This window comes from Cheilinus undulatus, linkage group 5, assembly GCF_018320785.1.
Source record: "Cheilinus undulatus linkage group 5, ASM1832078v1, whole genome shotgun sequence".
NCBI classification, from domain to species: domain Eukaryota; kingdom Metazoa; phylum Chordata; class Actinopteri; order Labriformes; family Labridae; genus Cheilinus; species Cheilinus undulatus.
Window position 1 is genome coordinate 25,864,832 of NC_054869.1, and position 21,585 is coordinate 25,886,416.

Below are 21,585 nucleotides of genomic sequence, written 5' to 3' on the forward strand. Positions count from 1 at the left end.
TATAAGGAAAAGAGATAAATTGAAGTTTGAGCTCCTTAGTGAATTTGAATTAAACACAAATATCTTTCATCAGGCATAAACAGCCCATTTCTGCGTAGCTTTCACTGTATGCTTCAGGTCATTGTCTAACTGGAAAATAAATCTTCTCCCAAAATCTAGTTCCCTCCCAGACTGAAAAAGATTGTCCTCCAAGATTTTCCTTTACTTTGCTGCATTCATTTTACCCTCTACCTACACAGGCCTTCCAGGGCTGGCTGCTGGGAATGATGCTGCCACCACTATGCTTCACAGTGTGGATGGTGTGTTTATGGTGATGTGCAGTGCTTGGTGTCCTGTCTGATAGCCAAAAAGCCCCATTTTGGTCTTATCAAACCAAAGAACTTTCTTCCACTAAACCATGGAGTCTCCCACCTGCCTTTGGTGAACTCTTGTCAAGATTTAATATGAGTTTTCTTCAACAGTGGCTTTATCTTTGACTCCCATAAAGTTTTGTCTGGTGAAGAACCAAGGCAACAGCAATTGTATAAAGAGTCTCACTCATCTCAGCTGCTGAAGCTTGTAACTCCTTCAGAGTAGTCATAGGTGTCTTGGTGGCCTCTTTCACTAGTCTCCTTCTTGCATGCTCACTCAGTTTGAGGACAGCCTGATCTAGGCAGATTTACACATGTGGCATATTCCTTCCATTTCCCGATGATGGATTTAACTGAACTCTAGGAGATGTCCAGTCCCTTGGAAAATTTTTGTATCCATCTCCTGGTGTATACTTTTCAATAACCTTTTCTCTGAATTGCTTAGTGTTCTTTTGTCCTCATAGTGTAATGGTAGCCAGGAATACTGACTAACCAATGACTGGACCTCCCAGACACAGGTGTCTTTATATTACAATTACTTGAGACACATTCACTGCACTCAGGAGATCTCCATTTCACCAATTGTCAGACTACTAGCACCAATTGGTTGCACATCTGTTGAACTAGGTCAGTCACTTTAAAGGGGGAGAATATTTTCTAATCACTCAAATTAACTTACACATTTTTATTCAATTGACATTACTTTGTAGACATTTGTTTTTACTTTAACATTAAGAATGTTTTTTGTAAGCTTTTTGTTTTGTCAAAAAAGCCAAACTTTATTGACCATTAAAAACAATACAAGAGTAAAACATCCAAGGGGGTGAATACTTTTTTAAAGCCATTGTAAGTGATTTGCTTGTTGAAATTATTAAACTGACATCTTTGATTATCATTTTATTTTCTATGTACTGGTAAAAGGAGAGAGAGGCGAGGACAAAGAATTGCCTCCAGATTAGATTAGATGATTAGATTTTTTGTGGCAATTTACAACCACAGGATACAAAAATTACTACCTTACCTGATATTAAGGGCTGATTCAAGTTAGTCTGCTCTGAAAATAATAGACATCCATCCATCCACAGTACATTATGCCACATGAATCTATATACCTTGTCAGTTGTCTCTAGATCAGACTTGTGTTCCACCAGACACTCCACAATGTCCACAAAGCCTCGAGCAGATGCTGTCAACAGTGGACTCTCCCCCTCGCGGTTCTTTGCGTTCACGTTGCAGCCCACCTGGCACAGTGCTCGGGCCACTGCAGAGTATCCATGCCATGCAGCGCAGTGGAGTGGGGTCTCCTGCTCCTGGAGAGAAAAAGTGTAGAAGGAAAAGGTTAAAGGCAGGTTCACCTAAAAACCAAAGGGTCTTGCTGATGCATGTGGGTATATTTATGTGCTTACTCTGTCAGACAAGTCTGGGTTGGCCTGGATACTGCACAGGTAGCTCACTACATCCACATTACCGTAGCGAGCTGCCACATGAAGAGCTGTTTCCCCAGACTGTAGGAGACAACAAGAAAATAAACATTAATACAATCATATCATCAAATGTTTGATTTTAAGAGAAAAAGCCCTTTTTTAAACCTGAAATTAAGGTGGTAATCCAAAAGCAAAAATGAATTGGTGACTATTTAGGAATAGCAGTTTAGGTGTCTGGTTGGTCCACAGTATTTATTTTGCATGCTGGATTATAAAACTTATCCTGACAACTTCTTTTCTCACTCTTTGTAACTAAATTCCTCTCATACTCTTGGCCTCTTTTTTACATTTTACACACTGGAATGCTAACCTTGCAAAGCAGATGGATTCGCCAGTTTTCTTGTTTCTCACTGGCGAATTCATCTTGCAAAGGTCCCATCTGAACTGTCTGGGCCCAGTTAGAAAGTGACAGGACCAATCAGCGCCAAGGGGCAGTTCTTTCAGGCACGGCGGTGTCGTGACGTAAGCAAGCAGCAACAAGAGGCTGGTGCAATTATGGCGGAAGACCTAAGCACTGATGCTGCTTAAGTGCCAGTTTTATCAGAACTTGACTACATTTCTTTGTTAAAAGAAGAACAAAGAACAACAGTGAGTTTTTTTCTTTTCCAAAATGACAAAAGTCATGTACTGACATGTCTACAGTCGCCATGATTCGCGTTATTTCTCGGTAGCTGCGTACACACACACCTCAGTCGCAGCTATGTCACATGTTTTGTTGCTCTGATTTGCCCGTAAAGATATGACAGACAGAACGTTCATCCAATCATACTCTGAGTTTTTTTTCAAATCCACTGCCCTTTCCCAAATGCTTAGTAGTGCTCGTTGTTGTTGAAGGTTTTCCAGATGGATGTGTGAAACAAATCCATCTGGCGTGTCAGATTACTGGAATGCCACACGTGGGCAAAATGTGAATTATTTTTATGGAGATAGATGATAGGGATATTTTTTGTTGCATGTATGTAAGCAAGTTGTTATTTTTTTTCTCCTTATACACAAGGCCTATAGGAATTAAATGAATTAAATGCAGATTTGAAAGGGCTTGTCCTTTGTTAATCTGGTTGTGATTTGTGTAAAGTTCTACGCAATTCAATTTCCGTTTTGCTCTTTCACTTGTTCTTTCTGATAATATAACCATTGATCCACTCATCTGACATCCTTGTAGCACACATATTTTGATAGTCCAGGTTGTTCTGAAAAATTGATGTCTATTACTTGATTGTGCTTAAAAGGGTTGAGATTCTTCAGGCATTTCTGCATTAAAAAATAAAGGCAGACCAAAAAAAGAAAAAAATGTCTTGGGGTTCCAAGGGTTGATAGGTTAATATAATTGTCAGGATCATTTACAAACTGTCAGCATATTCATATTAATAATGGTATTGCTCAATTGATGAATCAAATATCTTGAATTTTTACAATGATTCACCTCTTAGAGGAAATATTTAAAAGCTGTAACATCTTCACTGAGGCATTGGCATGCCTTTTCCTGTTACTCATACCTTTTCCGCTGAGTCAGAAACTTCCATTTAAATAAAAGCATTCAGTTTTTACTGCCCTGTATGTGCAGACTTCAGACTCATTAGAAATTGATTCATCAGCTTTAACTTTATGGCTGCCAGTCAGAGCAGAAGCTCATTAAAGAAGAAGCTGCTTATGTGAAATGGCACCCAAGACGCTGAGTCCACTTGTGGATGGGAAAGTGATCTGCTTAAAATAGCGTCTAATGGTTTGATGATGGAGAGAAAGCTTAACAGCCCAGTTTAATTAGAGAAATTACATAGAAACACAGAGACAAGAAAAGATTTATCTTGTTAAAAAGACGTTAAAAGCTCTAAAAGTTGACACAGACTCCTCAGCTGGACATCTCTGGGATGTAGAGTAATAAAAAGAGATGAAACTTTAATGACCCTTGGACATGAACATGACAATAATCAGGAAAGTGTCAGGAGTACAGATTAGCTTTGGTCTGGAATAGAAGGACTCTGCTCTCCTGTATGAGTGTTTGCAGACAGAAGTGGACACCAGCCAAGGGTAAAAATGATGGAAGAGATTAGAAAATGCTGTGGGGATTTCATCTCCCCAAGCTTTGGTTGTTTCTATGAGGAAGGATGCACCTACATCAAAAAGCAAACACACACAAAACACACAGCCCATCATTCTCTGCAAGTCCTGTTTCTATAGCAACAGCAAATAAGCTGATAAGATTCCAGAGTAACTGATTTCTCCACAGGTGTGTGCTGCGGTGGTTGTTGAACGTGTGTGTCTGGGTATTTTGTAGAATCAAAGAGAAGCTCCTCTGGTGGTTTGATGGGTAGGAGTGCGTAAGTAATTGCTGAGAGTGGTGAGTTGTAGTAAATGTGTGCGTCTCTGACATGTGAGTTTGTGTGGGACGTATAGAGGGAGGAAGAGAAAAGACTCTTGATTCACCTTATCTTGGACATCCAGAGGGCACTTCTTTTCATGGAGGAATTTCAGGGTCTCGACATGGCCGTGTCTCGCTGCGTAGTAGATAGCGTTGGCTCCACTCTGAAGATCCAGGAAAAGAAATATCAGTATTCATCTTTGACCTTTACTATAAAAATCAAGCTCACTCAGAGAGTGTATGTTGGGAAGATGATATAAATGGATCCTACAGCACAACATATTTCTGAAAAAGAACCTGAAAATATTTGAGGATTTGTACCAACCTACCTTATACCTAGCATATAAGAGCTATTTTAGCCAAGTTGTTGTTCATCAGCGGCTATTGTTAACAGCCTGAAACCAACCCTGCTTTATCTTTAGTGAGGAAGGCGTTTTGGCATGGAAAAACAAAGTTGTAAGACCAATTCAGTAGATTGTTCTAGTCTTTTAGTATGAGATTCAGGTCTGCGATTTGGCAAAAAACATACACAAGACAATACGGTGAAGTCTGGGGATTACCGTAGAAGACTATCAAATCCTGAAATAGTACTTCTTTAGAACCAAAACATAGATAAAGTACTGGCATCTAAGACTAAATTTGCACATCCCCTCTCAAAACTCATATGAAGCCTATTACCCATTACACACATACACAACATCTATCCAATTATAACAAAACGATTTTAATAAGTCATCTCAAATCACAAAAAATAATTAAATATCATCTTGAATCCTAAATTTAGGCAATGGCTTTCAGTCCAGTGACTGCATCGATAATCACAGTGCCATTTACTAGTAGTCAAACCATCCCCACTTTTGATCTAATTTTCTTTAAAAGAAATAAACCCTCAGACCACTTTTCCAATGAAAACTCATGTATATTGGGATTGTTCTTGGAGGTCAATAACATACAAAATTGGGTTTTCTGCATGACCAAATATCATTGTTTCACACTAAGGTAGCTCATCGTAAATCTACCTTAAATTATTATGACATTATGGCAAATAATCAAATCTAAAAAGCTGCTTCAGGGTTTATAAGAAAATCTTATTTTAAATGTAACACTTTTTTAATACCTTTATCAAACCCTCTACATACATTTTATACCCTATTGCATCATCAATTTCTAACAATTACTACACAGTTACATACGTGTTTTGTGCTGATTGTAAAATAAAAATGTGACAACACAACGAAAAGAAAATGTCAGTAGTATTTCCTATTGTATACAAATTAAACTGTTTGGGCACTCTGAGACTAGAGTATGAGAAAAGGCATTGGTTTGTTACCATAAAGTGCAGGAAATGAAAGGTCTGATTTCCAACTAATGATGCCTTAAAGTATTCATACCCCAGTCTAGAAGTACCTATTTACAAGTTTTGAACTGCTGTTAAACCCTTATATTCTTGCATTAGAAACTTTTTAATACTTTTTAAAAGCCTTTGCTAAATTTAAGACCCTACAGATACTCTGTGCATAGATTGAATGATGTTGCGGCAGCAGGGAGTTTCTATTTTTGAGTAAAAAAACAAAACAGTGAAAGTAATACAGAGCAAGTCACCATCATTTTTATAGTCAGCTTTTCAGTTATAGTTTGCCAAAAACACATTTTTATGGTTTCTACTTTAATTACTCTTCTACCTGCCTATGTGTGAGGATATTTAAATTATGTAGTATATGAATGTCAAAGTCTTTTTCAGAAAGTTTATAAACACATCACTGCAACATTCAGTATGTAATGATCTACAGTGATAGTGCAATAATTTGTGTATGACTGCATTTTGTTACTGTACAGACAGCCTCTGTCACAGTCCAGTGTGTTGCATTCTTCTGCCCTCATTACTGCAGCTCTGACGCCTTAACTGCATGTCTGTAAAAGTTCACAGCTGCCTATCAGAACAACACTAGTTGCACCACACTGATAAATCCATACCTTGTCATGGGCCTGGATCTCTGCACCTTTCCTCATCAGCACCTCAATGATCTGAATGTTGCCACAGCCAGCTGCGATCAGGAGGGGAGGGGTTCCATGCTGAAATAAACACAGATTGTAATTTTAAATATCATTTGTCTTCAATGTGTGCCAAAGCTGCTGCTGTCAGCTTCAGTCACAGACCACATAAACAGACATAAATCCTATGACAAGTAGGCTGACCCTCCCCCACAGACATTGCACACTTGTGGGCCTTGCTATAGTTTCTGAACAGTGTTTGATTACAGACTCAGTAAAAGGAGAGAAGGGAGAGGAATTGAAGGAATGTATATTGTGAACTTTTTTGCACCACTTCCTGAGCTTCCTCATAAAGACCTACTTCTTGTTGCTTTCAGCTTTATTAACATTTCAGAAGCTCCGACATCAAATACAATGTTACAATGTCATTTAGCAGATGCTTTTATCCAAGCGATGCTTTTACCCAAAGGGATGCATTCGAGAGCAAGAACAACACAAGCAAAGATCTAGACAAGAAACAAAATCAGTAAGTGCCACAAAGTGCCTCAAGTCTAATTGGACGCAGGTGCTGCCATGCAGTGTTAAAGGCAAAGCACATCATGTATACAAGGTTTTTTTTCTGTTTTTGAATAAACATCAACAATGAAACGACCAATAATCAATGTGAGATCTCTCATCATCACCATCAATCAAACTGTCTTCACTACTGACCAAAGCACCAATTGCTGAGTCACTCATAAAGAGCTGGGCATAAAACCCCCCAGAAGTAGAGCAGGACAGAGCAAGCCAACTATAGTTGGGAGACTCATTCTACCACTGGGTACAACAGGAGTGTTCTCTAAAGAGCTCGGTCTTTAGCTTTCTCTTGAAAGTAGAGAGGGACTCTGCGTATCCCAACACATCCCATCACACATGATTAACTATTCATACACAGCATCTTTTTTCAATGAAACCAATGAGAAGAGTGATGATAACAGATCCATTACAGTCTTTGATGTGCTTTATTTCAATAAATACTTGTATCGAACGTGCATTTGTAGCTGGTTATTTTGTTGTTGTTTTTTTAATATTGTACTTTATTACATTATGTTGGGGTTCCACAGGGATGTGCCTTTAGTCCAAAGTTGTTAATTTTGTAAAGTAATGATATTTGTATGGTTTACACATTTTTTTTCTGCAGATGACACGTATATTCTTTGTTAAAGGAAAATATCCAGCAGCTCTTGAAGGTCACTACAGGAATGTCTAAACTTTAACAGTGATTTAACATACACACATTATCATCATATTTGAGAAAAACTAAATTGATGCTGTTTGGAAACCAAAACACAGATGTACAAGTACAGATATGAATTGACAATATACATGTTGAAAGAGTGTATGATATCAAGGTTCTTGGCATTATTTTGGACCAGAAAATCTGATGGAAACCTCAGATTAATTATGCTCAGTCTGAGCTGGCAAAGAGCATTACAGCTCTGGGAAAAACAATGGTTGGGCCATAAGTTAAAACAAAGCACAAATGTAGAACAATTAAAAAATATATAATAATTTACTTGTTCCTTTTACTGCGCAAAATAAGGGAAACTTTTTCATCATTTTAATTTCCTTTCAGAAATCAGAGCTATTGGTCACCATTAATATCTGTCAGGGGTTTTTAACCAATAATACAGCGATAAAAAGTGCCAAAAAGATGCTGACTATCACCATTCAGCGGTGAATTAATTGAAAAATACAGCTTTTTAAAAAAAAATCACTCAAATGTGGAGATTTGAAGATACAAGGTTTTAGCATAAAAATTCTCATAGCCTCCAACTTTTTCTTCACCTAACTGAGCTCATGGAGGAGAAAAGTTTTAAATACTTCATCTGAACAAGACTCAGAAAAGATTGTGTTTTAAGTAAAATGTTAGCCTTGATCAGAACCTTAAAACTGGATGTGATCTAAAATTTTCTCAGTTTATTTTCATAGATTTAATCAAATAAACTGTTTTTCTTTTTTACCATGAGACATTTTATCTACTCGGTAACATCAAGTTCATAAAGACAGATAACATTTTCTATATTGGCTGTTATTTGTTCCATACCATACACTATTTGTTTTGAGAGAACTTGTTGGTTAGAATATCAGTTAAACTATTTGTTCCTTTCTTTATTTTTAGTTATTTATGTACTTTGGACCAAAGGAAGTTATTTACTCTGTGACCTTAAAATGCAATCACATGTCAACACCTGCATATAAATGAACATCTTCTATTTCCCTTCAAGCACTGATAAGACTGCTGGGCAAACAGCTCAGCATGTTTGTGTGACATGAACAGAATAAATTGGTGAAGTAGAGATTAGTCACAGTTTTCCAGCAGCTCTGTGTTTGTGCCTCTCTTCGCCTTTAGGCATTTAATGCTAAAACTATTCCTGTACACGTGTTGTGTTTAGTCACCTTGTTGGGCTGGTTAACGTCATAGCTGTTCAAGGAACCAAGCAGATGTTGCAGGCCGGGCACGTTGTCGTCGTTTATGGCGTGGATGATGGCCTTCATCACGAAGGAGTCCTCCTCATCCTGTATGGGTGGGAAAGACAGTTAACTGCTGTACTGTTCATAACATGATCTAATTCTGTGAACATTAATCTGTGAATTCTTTCAATCACATGCCTCTTCTAAGTCTTTCTTTCATCTTTTTCCTCATGCATGAACACACACAGAAACAAACAGACTTTTCTTCAACCAAGTTCAGGTTCAGATTCTTTTCTCCCTGGCTGTGACATGTGACCTAATGACCTTCATTCGGAGTCAGCCACACAAGCTCAGAAATCAGCTCTGATGCTTGGCTGCACAAAGAGACAAGGAGGAGGAGGAGGAGGAGGAAGAAGGCAGGGAGGTGAGGGGAGCGACAGAGAGAGGGGGAGGCTGATGTGGCGTTTGTTCTGCCAAGCGTTACACTGCAGCTACATTCCTCAATATAACCTCCCTGCTGGGGGAGCCATGACTAAAGCACCTCTGAAAGCTGCAAACACAACACACATATGAACAAGCAGCTTATCGCCTGCTGGGGATTTATGTCAACACAATCGTCAAGGGAATTTAGCCCTCTAGAAATTGTTATTCATGACACAGGATGGAGAGGTTTTACCTATGTATGGTATTCCTTATCCTACTCCTTATTTTCTATTTTCTCTGCAGACGTAGGGCTCTAGTGACTGCCTGCTGGTGGGGGCACACTAATGAACTGCTCCAACAAAAGATGAAAACATCTACAAACTATAATGACAGTTGATCCTTCTAATTGGACATCTTATGTTACATATATAGTCCTCTTTACAGACCCTAAGGGGCTATGGAAGAAGAATAAAGATGAGGTGTTAAGACAAATGAATCAATGTAATTTGCCCTCATACCCTGTTGAGTTCACCAAGGTTTTATTCTTGATCCCATTATTTCTCTCTTTATCTCCTCCTTCTTGAGTTGAGTTTTACAAAACATGGCATTTCATACCATTTTTCTGCAGACACCACTCAAATTTACCTGCAGATGAAAATTAATTATAGTAGATCTATTAAAAGTCTGCTAGATCTCCTTCAATCTCCTCCCCAACTGCATCAACACACAGCTGCATTTGGTTTTAACCAATGTTCAAAGCAGCGCAGTCTTCGGACAGTTGTCTCAGAACCTCTACCATTCTTTTCTTAACTTCTGACAAAGTGTGTTCCTTTGAGCACAGATCTGGTCTTCACATGGTGCTAGATCAGGTGAATGGGGAGGGTGATCAAGCACTGTGATTTGTTTTTGGGCCAGTAACTGCTTTACTTAGAGCACAGTATGAGATGGCACATTGTCTTGATGAAGAATGAAACCATTTTTCTACAACTGTGATCTCTTTCTTCAGACTTTGTCCTCTCAGTTTTCCTAGTATTTGTATTGGTGTTAATTTACCATTGACATTTGTGGTAATAATGCCATTAATGTCAATAAAAACAATCAACATGGCCTTGAATTTGGACATGCTTTTTTCATCATGGTGGGGATGGTGTTTTCCATTGCACTGACTGCTGTTTTGTCTCAGGATCATATTGGAAGATCCAAGTTTCATCAAATGTAATCACTCCTTCTAAAAAATGTGGGTTTCATTCCATTTTTTCCAAAATGTTTCCACACAATTTCTTGCATTTTTCCTTTGATCAGGAGTCAGAAGTGTTGGGACAACATTGGCACACACCTTTTTCATGTTCAAATTTTCAAGCAGAATTTGCTGAACTGTCTCTTTCAAAGGAGACCATTCTGCTATCATTCTTATACTGAGCATACATGTGACATGCAGAGTTCCACATACACCTCAGTTAATGTACCAAAGATCTGGCTGCTGTTTTGTTCAATTTCACCAAAAATTTCAAGTTAATGCATTGCTTAACTTTTGAGCTTATCATTTTCTGCCACCTTAGTAAAAACACGTGCACTTCAATCAGTAGCTAGCAGAGACAACGTCTAAAGACATCACTTATTGAAACTTACAGTAGTTGTGTGTAAATACCCAGCCTTTAACACTCTGTGTGACTGAACCACGTGGTTTTATCCTCATAAGCGCAGTCTCATTATTTAATAGCCGTACCTCATTTAACTGTTTAAGCTGTCATTGGCTAATACTGAACTGATAACATGGCGCATTCCTACTTTAAATTAACTAAAATGTCTTTTCACAGCAGGTCATATCAACATTGAAGCACTAACCCGTTTAAGGTTTGTATGACCATTCTGTAAAAATAAAGGCAATGTGCCTCAAAGCTTTTCGTTATTTTTAGATATTTTATTTCTATTGCTTTTATTGTCTTTCAACCTATAAAATCATACATCAGAATTCCTTAAGATACACAGAACGATAGCAGTGTCTTCAGGAGCAACTTTAGCTTCAGTGTCTTGCCAAAGACATTTCAACATGAACACAGCAGGAGGTTGGAATAAAAACACCAACTTTCTAAAGAGATGACTCACTCTACCACTGAACAACCTCAGCCAAAGATATCTTTAACTTCTATGCAAAACACCTAAGTTAACTAATAAAGGTATTTGGTTGTTTGGTGGTGCAATTTGAGCCCACATTCATACATTTCTGTCCAAATTTATCTCATTTCCAAATGTTTTTGCTTGAAGAGCACACTAACTTTTAATGACAAAACAGGCTTGTATGTGAGTTTGACAGCAGATTCATGCATGAAGCACAAAGACCAAATATTAATGGTCCCCCCCTTAAAATGCAAACATTTGGTCCAGCAATAAAAATAATAGAACTTCAAGGTCTTATGGGCTTCAACTCAGTATACACCAGGACAATAAATCAAGAACAGTTTTAATTAGGCTTCTGTATTCAAGGTAATTCAACAACACTATGTTTAAAAAAAAAAAAAAAAAAAAAAAAAAAGAATTGTTAGTCACAACATTATGTGCATTTTGCAAGGAAAATCCAATTGCATTAGTGTATTAAGGTAAGCTAAGTACACAAACTGTGCTTTAAAAACAATAAAGTCATTAACACATTTTACAAGATTAAGCAACCATCAATTTCCACAAAATGGCCTACCTTGTTTTGCAAATACAAATTCCCTATTTAGACCCCTGATTAGCTTCTTCTTCATTGTGATTGCTATGAGCTTTGCCACACTCAGGGGCATTAAACTGACATAAAACTTTAATACGATTGAATAATACAGATGACTCTTTTTATATCGCAGAGAATCAAGGCTCTCCGGAAAAGAAACAGTGGTGGATGTTACCTGTGGTATCAAGTGAGCCCGATCCTTTTAAATGCATTGTAAATAATGATTGTAATAAATCAAAATAATCACAAGCTTGGGCTTTTACTAAAACTTTCTCAACTCTGACAGCTTTCCGCAGACTAACCCCCACCCTAATACAGACCCTCCAACACAGAACACAAACAACTACTTAGCTGACCTCTGAGTCGCGTCTTAAAGTAATGCACTTAACCCTGGAGCTGCTCAGACAATAAAGACAATGACCTTTTAGAAAGCTTTAACTAGTAAACATCAACTGTACTTCTCTCTTTGGACTCTAGGGGGGCACAACGCCATGTTTAGTTGTACCTGTTAGCTCACCTGGGGTAGGTGGAAGTTCCTGTGTAAACCTCTCATGAGGAAACAGTTGCGGCCTTGGCCTGCAGATAACACTTTGTAAATAATTAAACCTCTGAGTGAAGCTGTTGTGTTTACATCTAACAGACCTGTTGAAATCATCTCATACCGCCCCCCAATAATAAACTGGATGGGTTGTCATCTCTGGAGGAACATTTTACATAGTTCGACCTGGTTTCACACACGATGAAATTCCAACAATCCCACAAACACCTGACCTGTGGCACTCGGGGGAAATGAGGAACAGATCGATTACAGAAGACTCCAGATTCTCGGAGAGATTGTCGAGTAAGAAATACCAGAGCTGTAACGGAGAGCTCAGGGTCCTTATAAGCAAACATGCTTTAATAAAGCAATCAGAAACTCATTAAGCTGAAAAGTCTCCTGTCATATTAAAGACAGACAGCAGGGATAAAACTAACGGTCCTCTTGATGTACATGCTTCCCTCAAGTGTGATTTACAGACTTGATGATGCAAATAGCAACAAATCTAATCAGCTTGGATGAATATGAGTGGAGACCTTGCTGATTCTTTATTTTAACACTTTTTTGCAATTTGCTCCAATTTAGCACAACAAAGAGACAAATCTTTAGGTCTTACCAGTGTGTCATCACTGCGCGCCACACTTATGTTGCTTCTGGACAGGAAGGAGCGGGACAGGCGGTTGCATAAGGAGATAAGTCGGACGGATTGCTGGAGGAAGACAAAAAGTGGCTTCTTGAGTGAGGAGAAGTAGAACAAACTGATGTGTAGTTTCATTAATATGACTGTGAATAGGCAGGCAGGTGCAGACATTAAGTCATTTTCTGCTCTATTTAAATTCACTTACTTACTGTACGCACTGATTCCCCTTTGATACCCTTTTCACATGTACTGTAGACTCATGCAACTAGAATCAACACTTTTCAAACATTTGTTTTAATACTAAATCATGAAGTGGGCAGTAGTATAGAGCTGTTAGACATAGAAATCATGATCCTGTTTTCTTTTGGAGGACTTATTATGTATTTAATGAGACATATTACGCAAAAATCACTTTTTCAGGCTTTTCTAACAAAAACATGTGTCCCTGGCCTGTCCACAATATCCTCAAATACCAGAAAAATCCATTCCCTTCCACCCTCTCTTTTACCACCTTTCAGAAAATGTGTGCTGAAACAACCTGTTCTCAGATTGTCCCCTCATGACCCCATGTGGGGAGTTAGCACCGCCCCCTGGTTTGGTTGACCCTCCCCACTTGGAAGAAAGTTCCACCCTCGTCTGCTGATTTCCCTCTCAGCTGCTAGCTGAGATGCTGGATAGCTCAGTGGGTTATCCTGCTGACTTTGATCTGGAAGATTGATGGTTCGAATCCCAGTGAGGTCCTTGACTTTGGACAAAAGTTTCTGTAACACTGTTACATAATAGTGCCACATCCATTTCTGGAGAGAGGTGTGGTCAGGGGCCGAGTCAGACACCTCATTAACATTTAAAGCCACAGACGCAGAAACGGCTTGTTCTGAGAAGGGCTGAAACAGAGAGCTTTTCAGACATGAAAAATCCTATACCAGAGTGTTTTTCAGCAACAAACTTCACAGGCATATTTTGGGGACCTCTGAGAACAATATAAACTTGTCTTAGAAGGGTAAAATATGTCCCCTTTAAGCTAAGAAAGGGATCTTTTAAAGTTAACTTTAACGGTCTGCAATCACTGCTTGTCAGTTTGAGACAGAGAAAGGCAAAAAAAGCCCACGTAAAACAAAAATAGGCTTACACATTTTGTTTCATGGGATTTTAAGCACGGACTGGGCTCTATTTGTTTAAATTTTTTTTGCCATTATTCCAGCAGTACATGACCTGTTATTGTAAGCTTTTTAAAATCTGTTTCAATACCTTATACTGAAAACAAAACCAATGTTGTCATGAAATGCTTGATGTCAGTTAAAAAGGACGATGATTACAAGCTAGGTAATCATCAGGGAACAACTTCCATTTTTATGAGTGAAGCTAATGTGAAAGAGAAAAACTGCAGTTCCTTTAGTGTCTGCTGTTGGCTAGCTGCAAAAGACAAGGAATCCCAAGAAGGTACCTTATGAAAATGTCAATTTCTGCAGCTGGAACAAAAAACTTGTTAACAGTCTGGTTTTAAAAAAAGCTATTTGTCTTCAATAGCTCACTTCTATATGGTAAAAACTACCCAGGGAGTTTAATTTTGATAACTCATCAATTTTGATGAAGTCAAGCCATAAATGATATCTATGATTTACATTTTAGCTGAGCTGGAGGCTTAAGGTCCTCCTCATTTTCAAGGTTGTTGTGCAGACTGGAGTTTCGACATTCCAAAGATTAAACAACCAAAAGTAACAACACTGATTCACAATTCAAGACACGATTAGACAAAACACATCAGAAACTGACATTAAAATGTTAAAACAAATACTGATGATTAAAAAAAGTCACAATATAGTGATTTTGAAGACATCCATCCAAAGACAACACTTTAAAATCAGAGACATATAAGGGAAGCTGTCAAACTCAAAGGCTAAAGACATGTTTAACTTGGACACCACCTTCATTAAGAAGTACAGTGCTTCAACCATAAAACCACTGACACACTTATTTAACCTCTCCATTAAATCTAGTCAATTTCCACATCAATGGAAAAAAGCTGTTGTCATACCCATTTTCAAGTCAGGAGACAAAGAGCAGCTATGTAACTATCGCCCAATTTCTATTCGTCCTGTACTGTCTAAGGTTTTGGGAAAAGTGGTGACAGAGCAGCTGATTGATCATTTACAGTCAAATCAACTCTTATACCCCATACAGTTTGGATTTTGACATAAACACTCCACAGAAACAGCAACTTTTTTTTTTTGAAAATGTTTAGTGTTCCATGGACAGGGGGGATGCTGTGGGGGCAGTGTTCCTTGACCTGAAGAAGGCATTTGACACTGTTGACCACCACATCCTCTTATCAAAGTTGTCTAAACTTAATGTCTCAAAGCAAGCATTTAATTTTTTGGCTTCTTATTTACGGACAAGAGAGCAATGTGTAAAAATTGACTCAAAAAAGTCTGCTCTTCGTCAGAACAAGATAGGTATACCCCAAGGCTCAATATTAGGCCCACCGATTTTTAGTCTTTATTAATGATCTGCCTGAAAGCTGTCCAGGGGCTGGCTGTCAGCTCTATGTTGATGATACAGTCACATACACTTCAGCAAAAAGACCAAATGAGACAACTGAGAGACTATCTTCATTTATGAAACAGGGTATATGAGTGGCTTAATCGAAATAAGCTCACTTTAAACACGAAAAAGACAGTCTCTCTGTGTTTTCCTATCAGAAAACTGTTTTTTAAATGTTTAATAAATTCAGCACCAGAAATGTTATGCGAACTTTTTAAAAGGCAAACTGGTGGTATAACTACCAGGGGCACAGACAGTGGTAATTGTAAAATTGCCCACCATAAGACCTCCCTGGGGCAGTCAGCTTTTTCTATACGAGGCTCTCAAATGTGGAATACACATTACACATACATTACACATACATTACATAGTAATGTATGTGTAATGTGGAATACACATTACACATACATTACTATGTAATTTGTAGGGGTGACCCGGAATAGTCAGCAATTCGACAATTCGATTTGGGGGAGTCTGATTCTACTATGAACCTCATAGTCAAATGTTGTTATGTAACCAAGATCGTACCATTCTGACTACATGGGGCTACATGGAGTTTCCATTACCCGGCATTTGCTGATCATTGGCAGGTAAAAAGGGCGGAAGTCCGGCAGATAAAAATATAATCGGTCAAAATGTCCGGCAGAAAACATGCAAATGACCAGATAAGTAAATACTGAATACTTGCATATTATACTTTGTGTAACCTAGAAGATATGTTGCAAGAATGCGTTAATATAAACTAGAAGTTGCCTAATCTTACTACATCTACTGTCCTGCGATGCTGGGGTTGTTTATCTCTTCAGACGGCAAGCACATGGCTAATTATATATGCACGATGACATCATAGCAAATCTATCTCTCTGCAGCGTGCTCAGTTTTCCTGGGGACTATGCAAGGAAAGTGGGAAAGTTTGACCAGAGCTTTCTCGTAAAGAAGAATTTTAATCTAAGTGAGGTTTTCTTGGTTAACCAAAGGCTTAATATGATCAGCGGTATGGAGGGATTTTGTGTCATTGCTGCGAGTAATGAAGAGGCTGAAACAAAGGGAACTGTATAGCTGAGCGTCATAAACACTGATGCAGCAGCAGAGAGACAGAGGCCTACACTGAGCAGAGTTGTAGTGGACTTCGATAAACTACCTATGACCAATCCTCAGATAAAGTTTGATTGTAGTCAACACAGAATCACATCGTGCAGAACGGCATGGACCGCTTGGAGCTGATAACGAAGGCTCTGTCTCTCTTTAGAGAGGTTACAGTCATATCATCATGCATCATAACTATGCAGAATTAAAGTTCTGGGAAATCTGTTTTTTTCTTTCCATGGCTGAGGAATGCTCTTCTGTCTCCTGTTGGCACTGAACAATTACATCCATGTACTTTATTGCTCATACCAAACTGTAAAACAAAAGACAAATAAACAAAAAAACTACTTTCCACATTTGCATGTATATCTCTGGCTGATATGTCACGATTTGGTGTCAGTTTTTCAAGTGTGAATAAATAAAGTCAAAGTCAATGAAGGTTACAGCACAGCCAGAAGCTGCCACACTCAGATGTTGCATGACAGCATCGCCAAATCATCACAGATAAAAGATCACAGTGTTTCTCTCAGACTGGGGGCAGTGCTGGGTCAGCTGTGATGAACCAAGGCAGACAAGGAGACAACCACTAAAGCAACATGGCAGTAAATTTCATGGTTATGGCTAGCCTGCAGTATTCAGTGGTGACATCCTGTAATGACATCTGAGAATGTTTATTGGCACAAAGCTGTCACAGGGCAGTTTTTATGTCATGAGTTACTGGATAGAGGAGCTGAAACATGACACATTTCGTATTTCCTGAAGTTGTACTTTGCAACATTTGACATAATATCTTGAAAATCACTCACTTTCCATTTTCTTCGAGCTGCAAACTTCTTGAACTTTTCCATGTTGACAGCCGACTCCTTCCTGCTCAGTGCTTGTTGAGTGTCTTTTGGCTAAAAAAAACAAAACAACAAAAATTATAATATTATGAGAATGTAACTGTCTAGATACATTTGTACAATTACAGATGATATCAAGAAACAACATGGAAACAGCCCAACCTTGATCCAGGGGTGCTGGAGGCTGTCCTGAATCGTCATTCTCTTTCTGAAAGGATAAAAAAATAAGCAAACACAGAAATGTTTAACAAAACTAATTTATTTGGATAGATCATCCAATTTTTGACTTCCTAAAGCAACACAGCTTTTAAATATTCACAGGGTTTCTTCACACTTTCAAAAATCAAACTAAAGATCTTTAAGATGAGATAAAAGATGTTTAAAATTGTCAAAAATGAGAGGCATGACATTTCTCAGTACACTGAGACTGAATTTTCTGATTCAAAGACCTGTTTACCCATTTCCAATGGTATAGCACAAAAGGATTATTTTTAGGGTTATAAATGCCAAAATTTGATGATTTCAGGCACATTTAATGGCCCTGTTCTATCAATGCACAGAATATTGATATTTATCAAAACACATTTTTGGTGCTGACCAGATGTGTTGAGCTGATTCTAAACAGTGTAACTATTAAAAAGCAGAAGAAAAAAATGATCAGGAAAGACCTGTTAAAATAAAGTTGGGCTGCAAGTATTTAAGTGGGCAACCTAGTAGCCCATATGTTAACGCACTGGACTAGTGTTTCACAAAAGTACAGAGTTTATTATATCACAGTAAGTCAGACAAAATCAGAGAAGGGGCGGGGTCCTCCTACAGAAAATTTAGAGCATCCAACACTAACTTCCCTTAATTCTGTCGAATATTTTAACAATTTGTCAGGAGGATGTTTAATATCATATAAGGTTGGCTAAAAACAAAAATTGGATGAAGACATGTTTTAATGAAAGTGGCTGCTAAAATTCAAGACCTCTCACTGGTAAAAATCAGGCTTTTAAGACCTGAAATTCAAAATGTGCAATGCAAGACTATTTAAGACTATCTTAGTTTTACTATTGTTAATTGGTCATCTTTAATACTACTTTGATCATACTGCTGGTTGGATTAAAACAGGCATCTGACTGATTTTCCTCATCATTCATTCATGATATTTATTATTCTTACTTAATCAAATTTTCCTTTAACCATATCTGAAATAAGGCTTGGAGACAAACTTCTGAACAATTCACAGGAATATGATTGTGTGTCCTGTAAGTATGGTGAAGTAAATTTGAGTAAACATTACAAAACATAACTCTTCTGACAATGAATCAAAGTCAAGCTTGTTGATAGAGGAAGTCTCTCATTGACACATCTCTTCAATAACCCCTGTAAACTGACTGATTGCTTAGAAAAAAAGAAGCCTCAATTTGTTAAAGTGTGCCAGATTGCCATGTGTGAAAGTCACAGGCTTTACACCAAACCATAGCCCTTTTCACAAACACCTGACACAAAGGGGAAACCCACAATTCTTCTCTCTGCTGACTGAGACTACTAATAACCACACTGATAGTGTTTCCACTATCAGCTTTGCTGCTGCAGTCCAGTGTCACAGTGAACATTATTAAACAGTAAACTGTGTCTTCTTCAAGGGAGCCTTAATTTATTTTTCTACCAGCTGAGTGGGTTCATGTCTGCTCATTTTGTAAATCAATTAAAAGCTGTTCCAGTCTGATGCACTGGGACAAGGATTTCTAAAAGCCCCATTACTTCAGGTTTGTGAAGTCAGACTCCTCTCTCATCCCTGTCTCCTTGTGTAATGACGCTTTGACTCTTTTTCTCGTTCTCTATCCTGACGAAACATGATTAACCTCACACAGATAATTACCCATCATGTACTTCTCCTCCACTGTGTTGCAGGAGGAAGAAAGAAACTTTAAATGTGTTTAGTGTCTTTCGCAGACACTCAGTTATTGCTAAAGAAATTTAACTTCAATTTTGATCACCCAAAAGTGATTTTATTCTGTCATGTTTTTTTTATATTCAGCAGTTACAGTTGTGTTCTCTTTAGTGGAGTCACTGTTCTCCCCCCAAGTTACTGCACATAATAGAGGCTTTGGAAAGCCTGACACATATTTTCCAAATAACTAAAAATTAGGTTACTAACAAACAAAACAAATAAATATACAAATGAGAAAATGAGAATTGGTGGTCCGTCATACTTTGGATCTTTGACAAGAAGCCGTGCTATGAAGTCTTTGGCCAAGATGCTGGTGCCACTGAAGAACTCCTCATCGAATGTGTAATCCACAGCTGACACGTTGGCCAAAGTCTCCTGCTTGTTGTCGCCCAGGAACGGAGATGCACCGCTCAGTCTGCAGGATGGGACAGAATTTACAAGGATCAGAAGAATCAGAATTAAAATCTGCTTTACTGCCAGGTTAGTTTTTACATACAAGGAATTTGACTACTTCTGCTGACTGGGAACTTAAATAGATTGATACAGAAAAATATGATATGCAAACTAGAATATAAAAACACAAAGTACAGTGTGTATAAGATGCAATAGAGGAGCTACACAGATGTGCAGGGCTGTTAGTGATTAAAGTCCCAGCAAGGTAAAACAATCTTTATTTCAGATTTGTCATATTACAGGTAACTATGAACCACCAGGCCAAACTTCAGTCATGAAAAACATGTCAAAGTTTATAAAATTAAACTTCAAAATCATGAAAAATGAGGCGGTTAAATCTGTTCTAGGATGGTGTGAGCCTGTGGGCTTAAAGAGCTGAAGCCACACCCACTTACAAGAAATAAGATCCTCTCAAATTTTAAATCAAATTTTAAAAATGCTTCTAATCAGAGGTGGCTGCCTGTGTCTGTGTTGGAGCAAAGAAACAGAAGTCGGGGATTAAATGTTCTCTTTTCTGACACAAATCTCTCTGTTATGATGCCTTTAATGACTCGTAGGTCACCCAGGCTGATAGATTTTGGAAATTTTCTACACAGTGAACAAAATCACAGCATTTTACTGAATGTTATCTTTCAATGAAGACAATGACATCAACAGACTGTACTGAGATGAACTGCTCTGTGATTTTATATCATTGTAGTGTTAGGGGGTGGGTCTATTCCCCGTCGAGACTGGTGATGTCCTGGACTCAGATATCCCTGCTCAAATAGAACCATGCCAAGAAAGAGGTTAAAAAACGTTTGAATGATTTAAATCCAAATTTTAGCCAAACATAGATCTCAGTATTTTCACATGTTCACAGCAACCTTATTTCAACATATCTACTGTGTTAAAAGTTTGGATTTCACTTTAAAGAGACTTTAAGTTATTATGAATTTTGACAAAAGGAACCAAAAAACCAAAATCATGACATTAATGTTGATTTGGGAAAGGTGATTATGGAGCTAAAAAAGCAACTAACCACTGTATCATTAGTCAAGTCTTGCTATCAAACTGAAGTATTAGTCAAACATTATCAGCTGGACAATGTCTTTGTTCCAGGGAATGAACAATTATAAGCAGATTGCAGGAATTTTATTAGAATTTCACACTTTCAATCAAACAAAAACTCAGATATAGTAGAGTACTAAGACTCAGATATACTGAGGAGATAAAAGTCCACCAATGGATGAACAGGCACAGTACAGCACACTGAGCGGTCAGGCATGCAGATGAGGTTTCTTATCGCTCAGGCAATTTAACCTAACAGAGGCCCTTCTCTCTACACCGAAACTGCTCCAGCTCGTCAGCACCAGCCGCTAATTAAAACACCAGCTGGGACAGACACGGAGGTGCTGCAGGTCAGGCTCAAGTTGAGTGGAAACACACAAATTTATTGGCTGTACAAGTTGCAGCTGCTCACAACAAACACATAATTAAGACAAGTCTTCATCAAGCCAGGCAGTAAAATGAGATGTTCAATGAAGATTCTGTAGCATCTTTGTATTCACTGTTTTTTGAAAGTGTTTCAGCGAAACATACCCCATCATAAAGACCACCAACCTACTGAGCTCCAGCAGAGCAGAAAACCACAACAACTGCCGCTGATTCACTGCATTACTAGAATTATTTCAGGTTATGTTTTCTCATGCAAATGACATCCCTCCCCCATTTCTCAAAAAATAGATAAGTAGCACTTTGTTACGACTTAGAGTTTCCTAATGGATTTTTTTGT

General features: G+C 38.1%; 1 protein-coding gene across 2 annotated transcripts in view; it reads right to left on the reverse strand.

The window, feature by feature from the left end:
• dapk1 (death-associated protein kinase 1) overlaps positions 1-21,585 on the reverse strand; it is a 94,737-nt gene that overhangs the window by 20,852 nt on the left and 52,300 nt on the right. For both annotated transcript variants that reach the window (XM_041787041.1, XM_041787040.1), the window contains exons 8-16: positions 19,621-19,773; positions 17,582-17,627; positions 17,384-17,473; positions 12,927-13,019; positions 8,625-8,744; positions 6,168-6,266; positions 4,259-4,357; positions 1,757-1,855; positions 1,463-1,660 (exon numbers count right to left, since the gene is read on the reverse strand). In XM_041787041.1, coding sequence (XP_041642975.1) covers positions 1,463-1,660; positions 1,757-1,855; positions 4,259-4,357; positions 6,168-6,266; positions 8,625-8,744; positions 12,927-13,019; positions 17,384-17,473; positions 17,582-17,627; positions 19,621-19,773 — 997 coding nt within the window. The remainder of the gene's footprint in view (positions 1-1,462; positions 1,661-1,756; positions 1,856-4,258; positions 4,358-6,167; positions 6,267-8,624; positions 8,745-12,926; positions 13,020-17,383; positions 17,474-17,581; positions 17,628-19,620; positions 19,774-21,585) is intronic.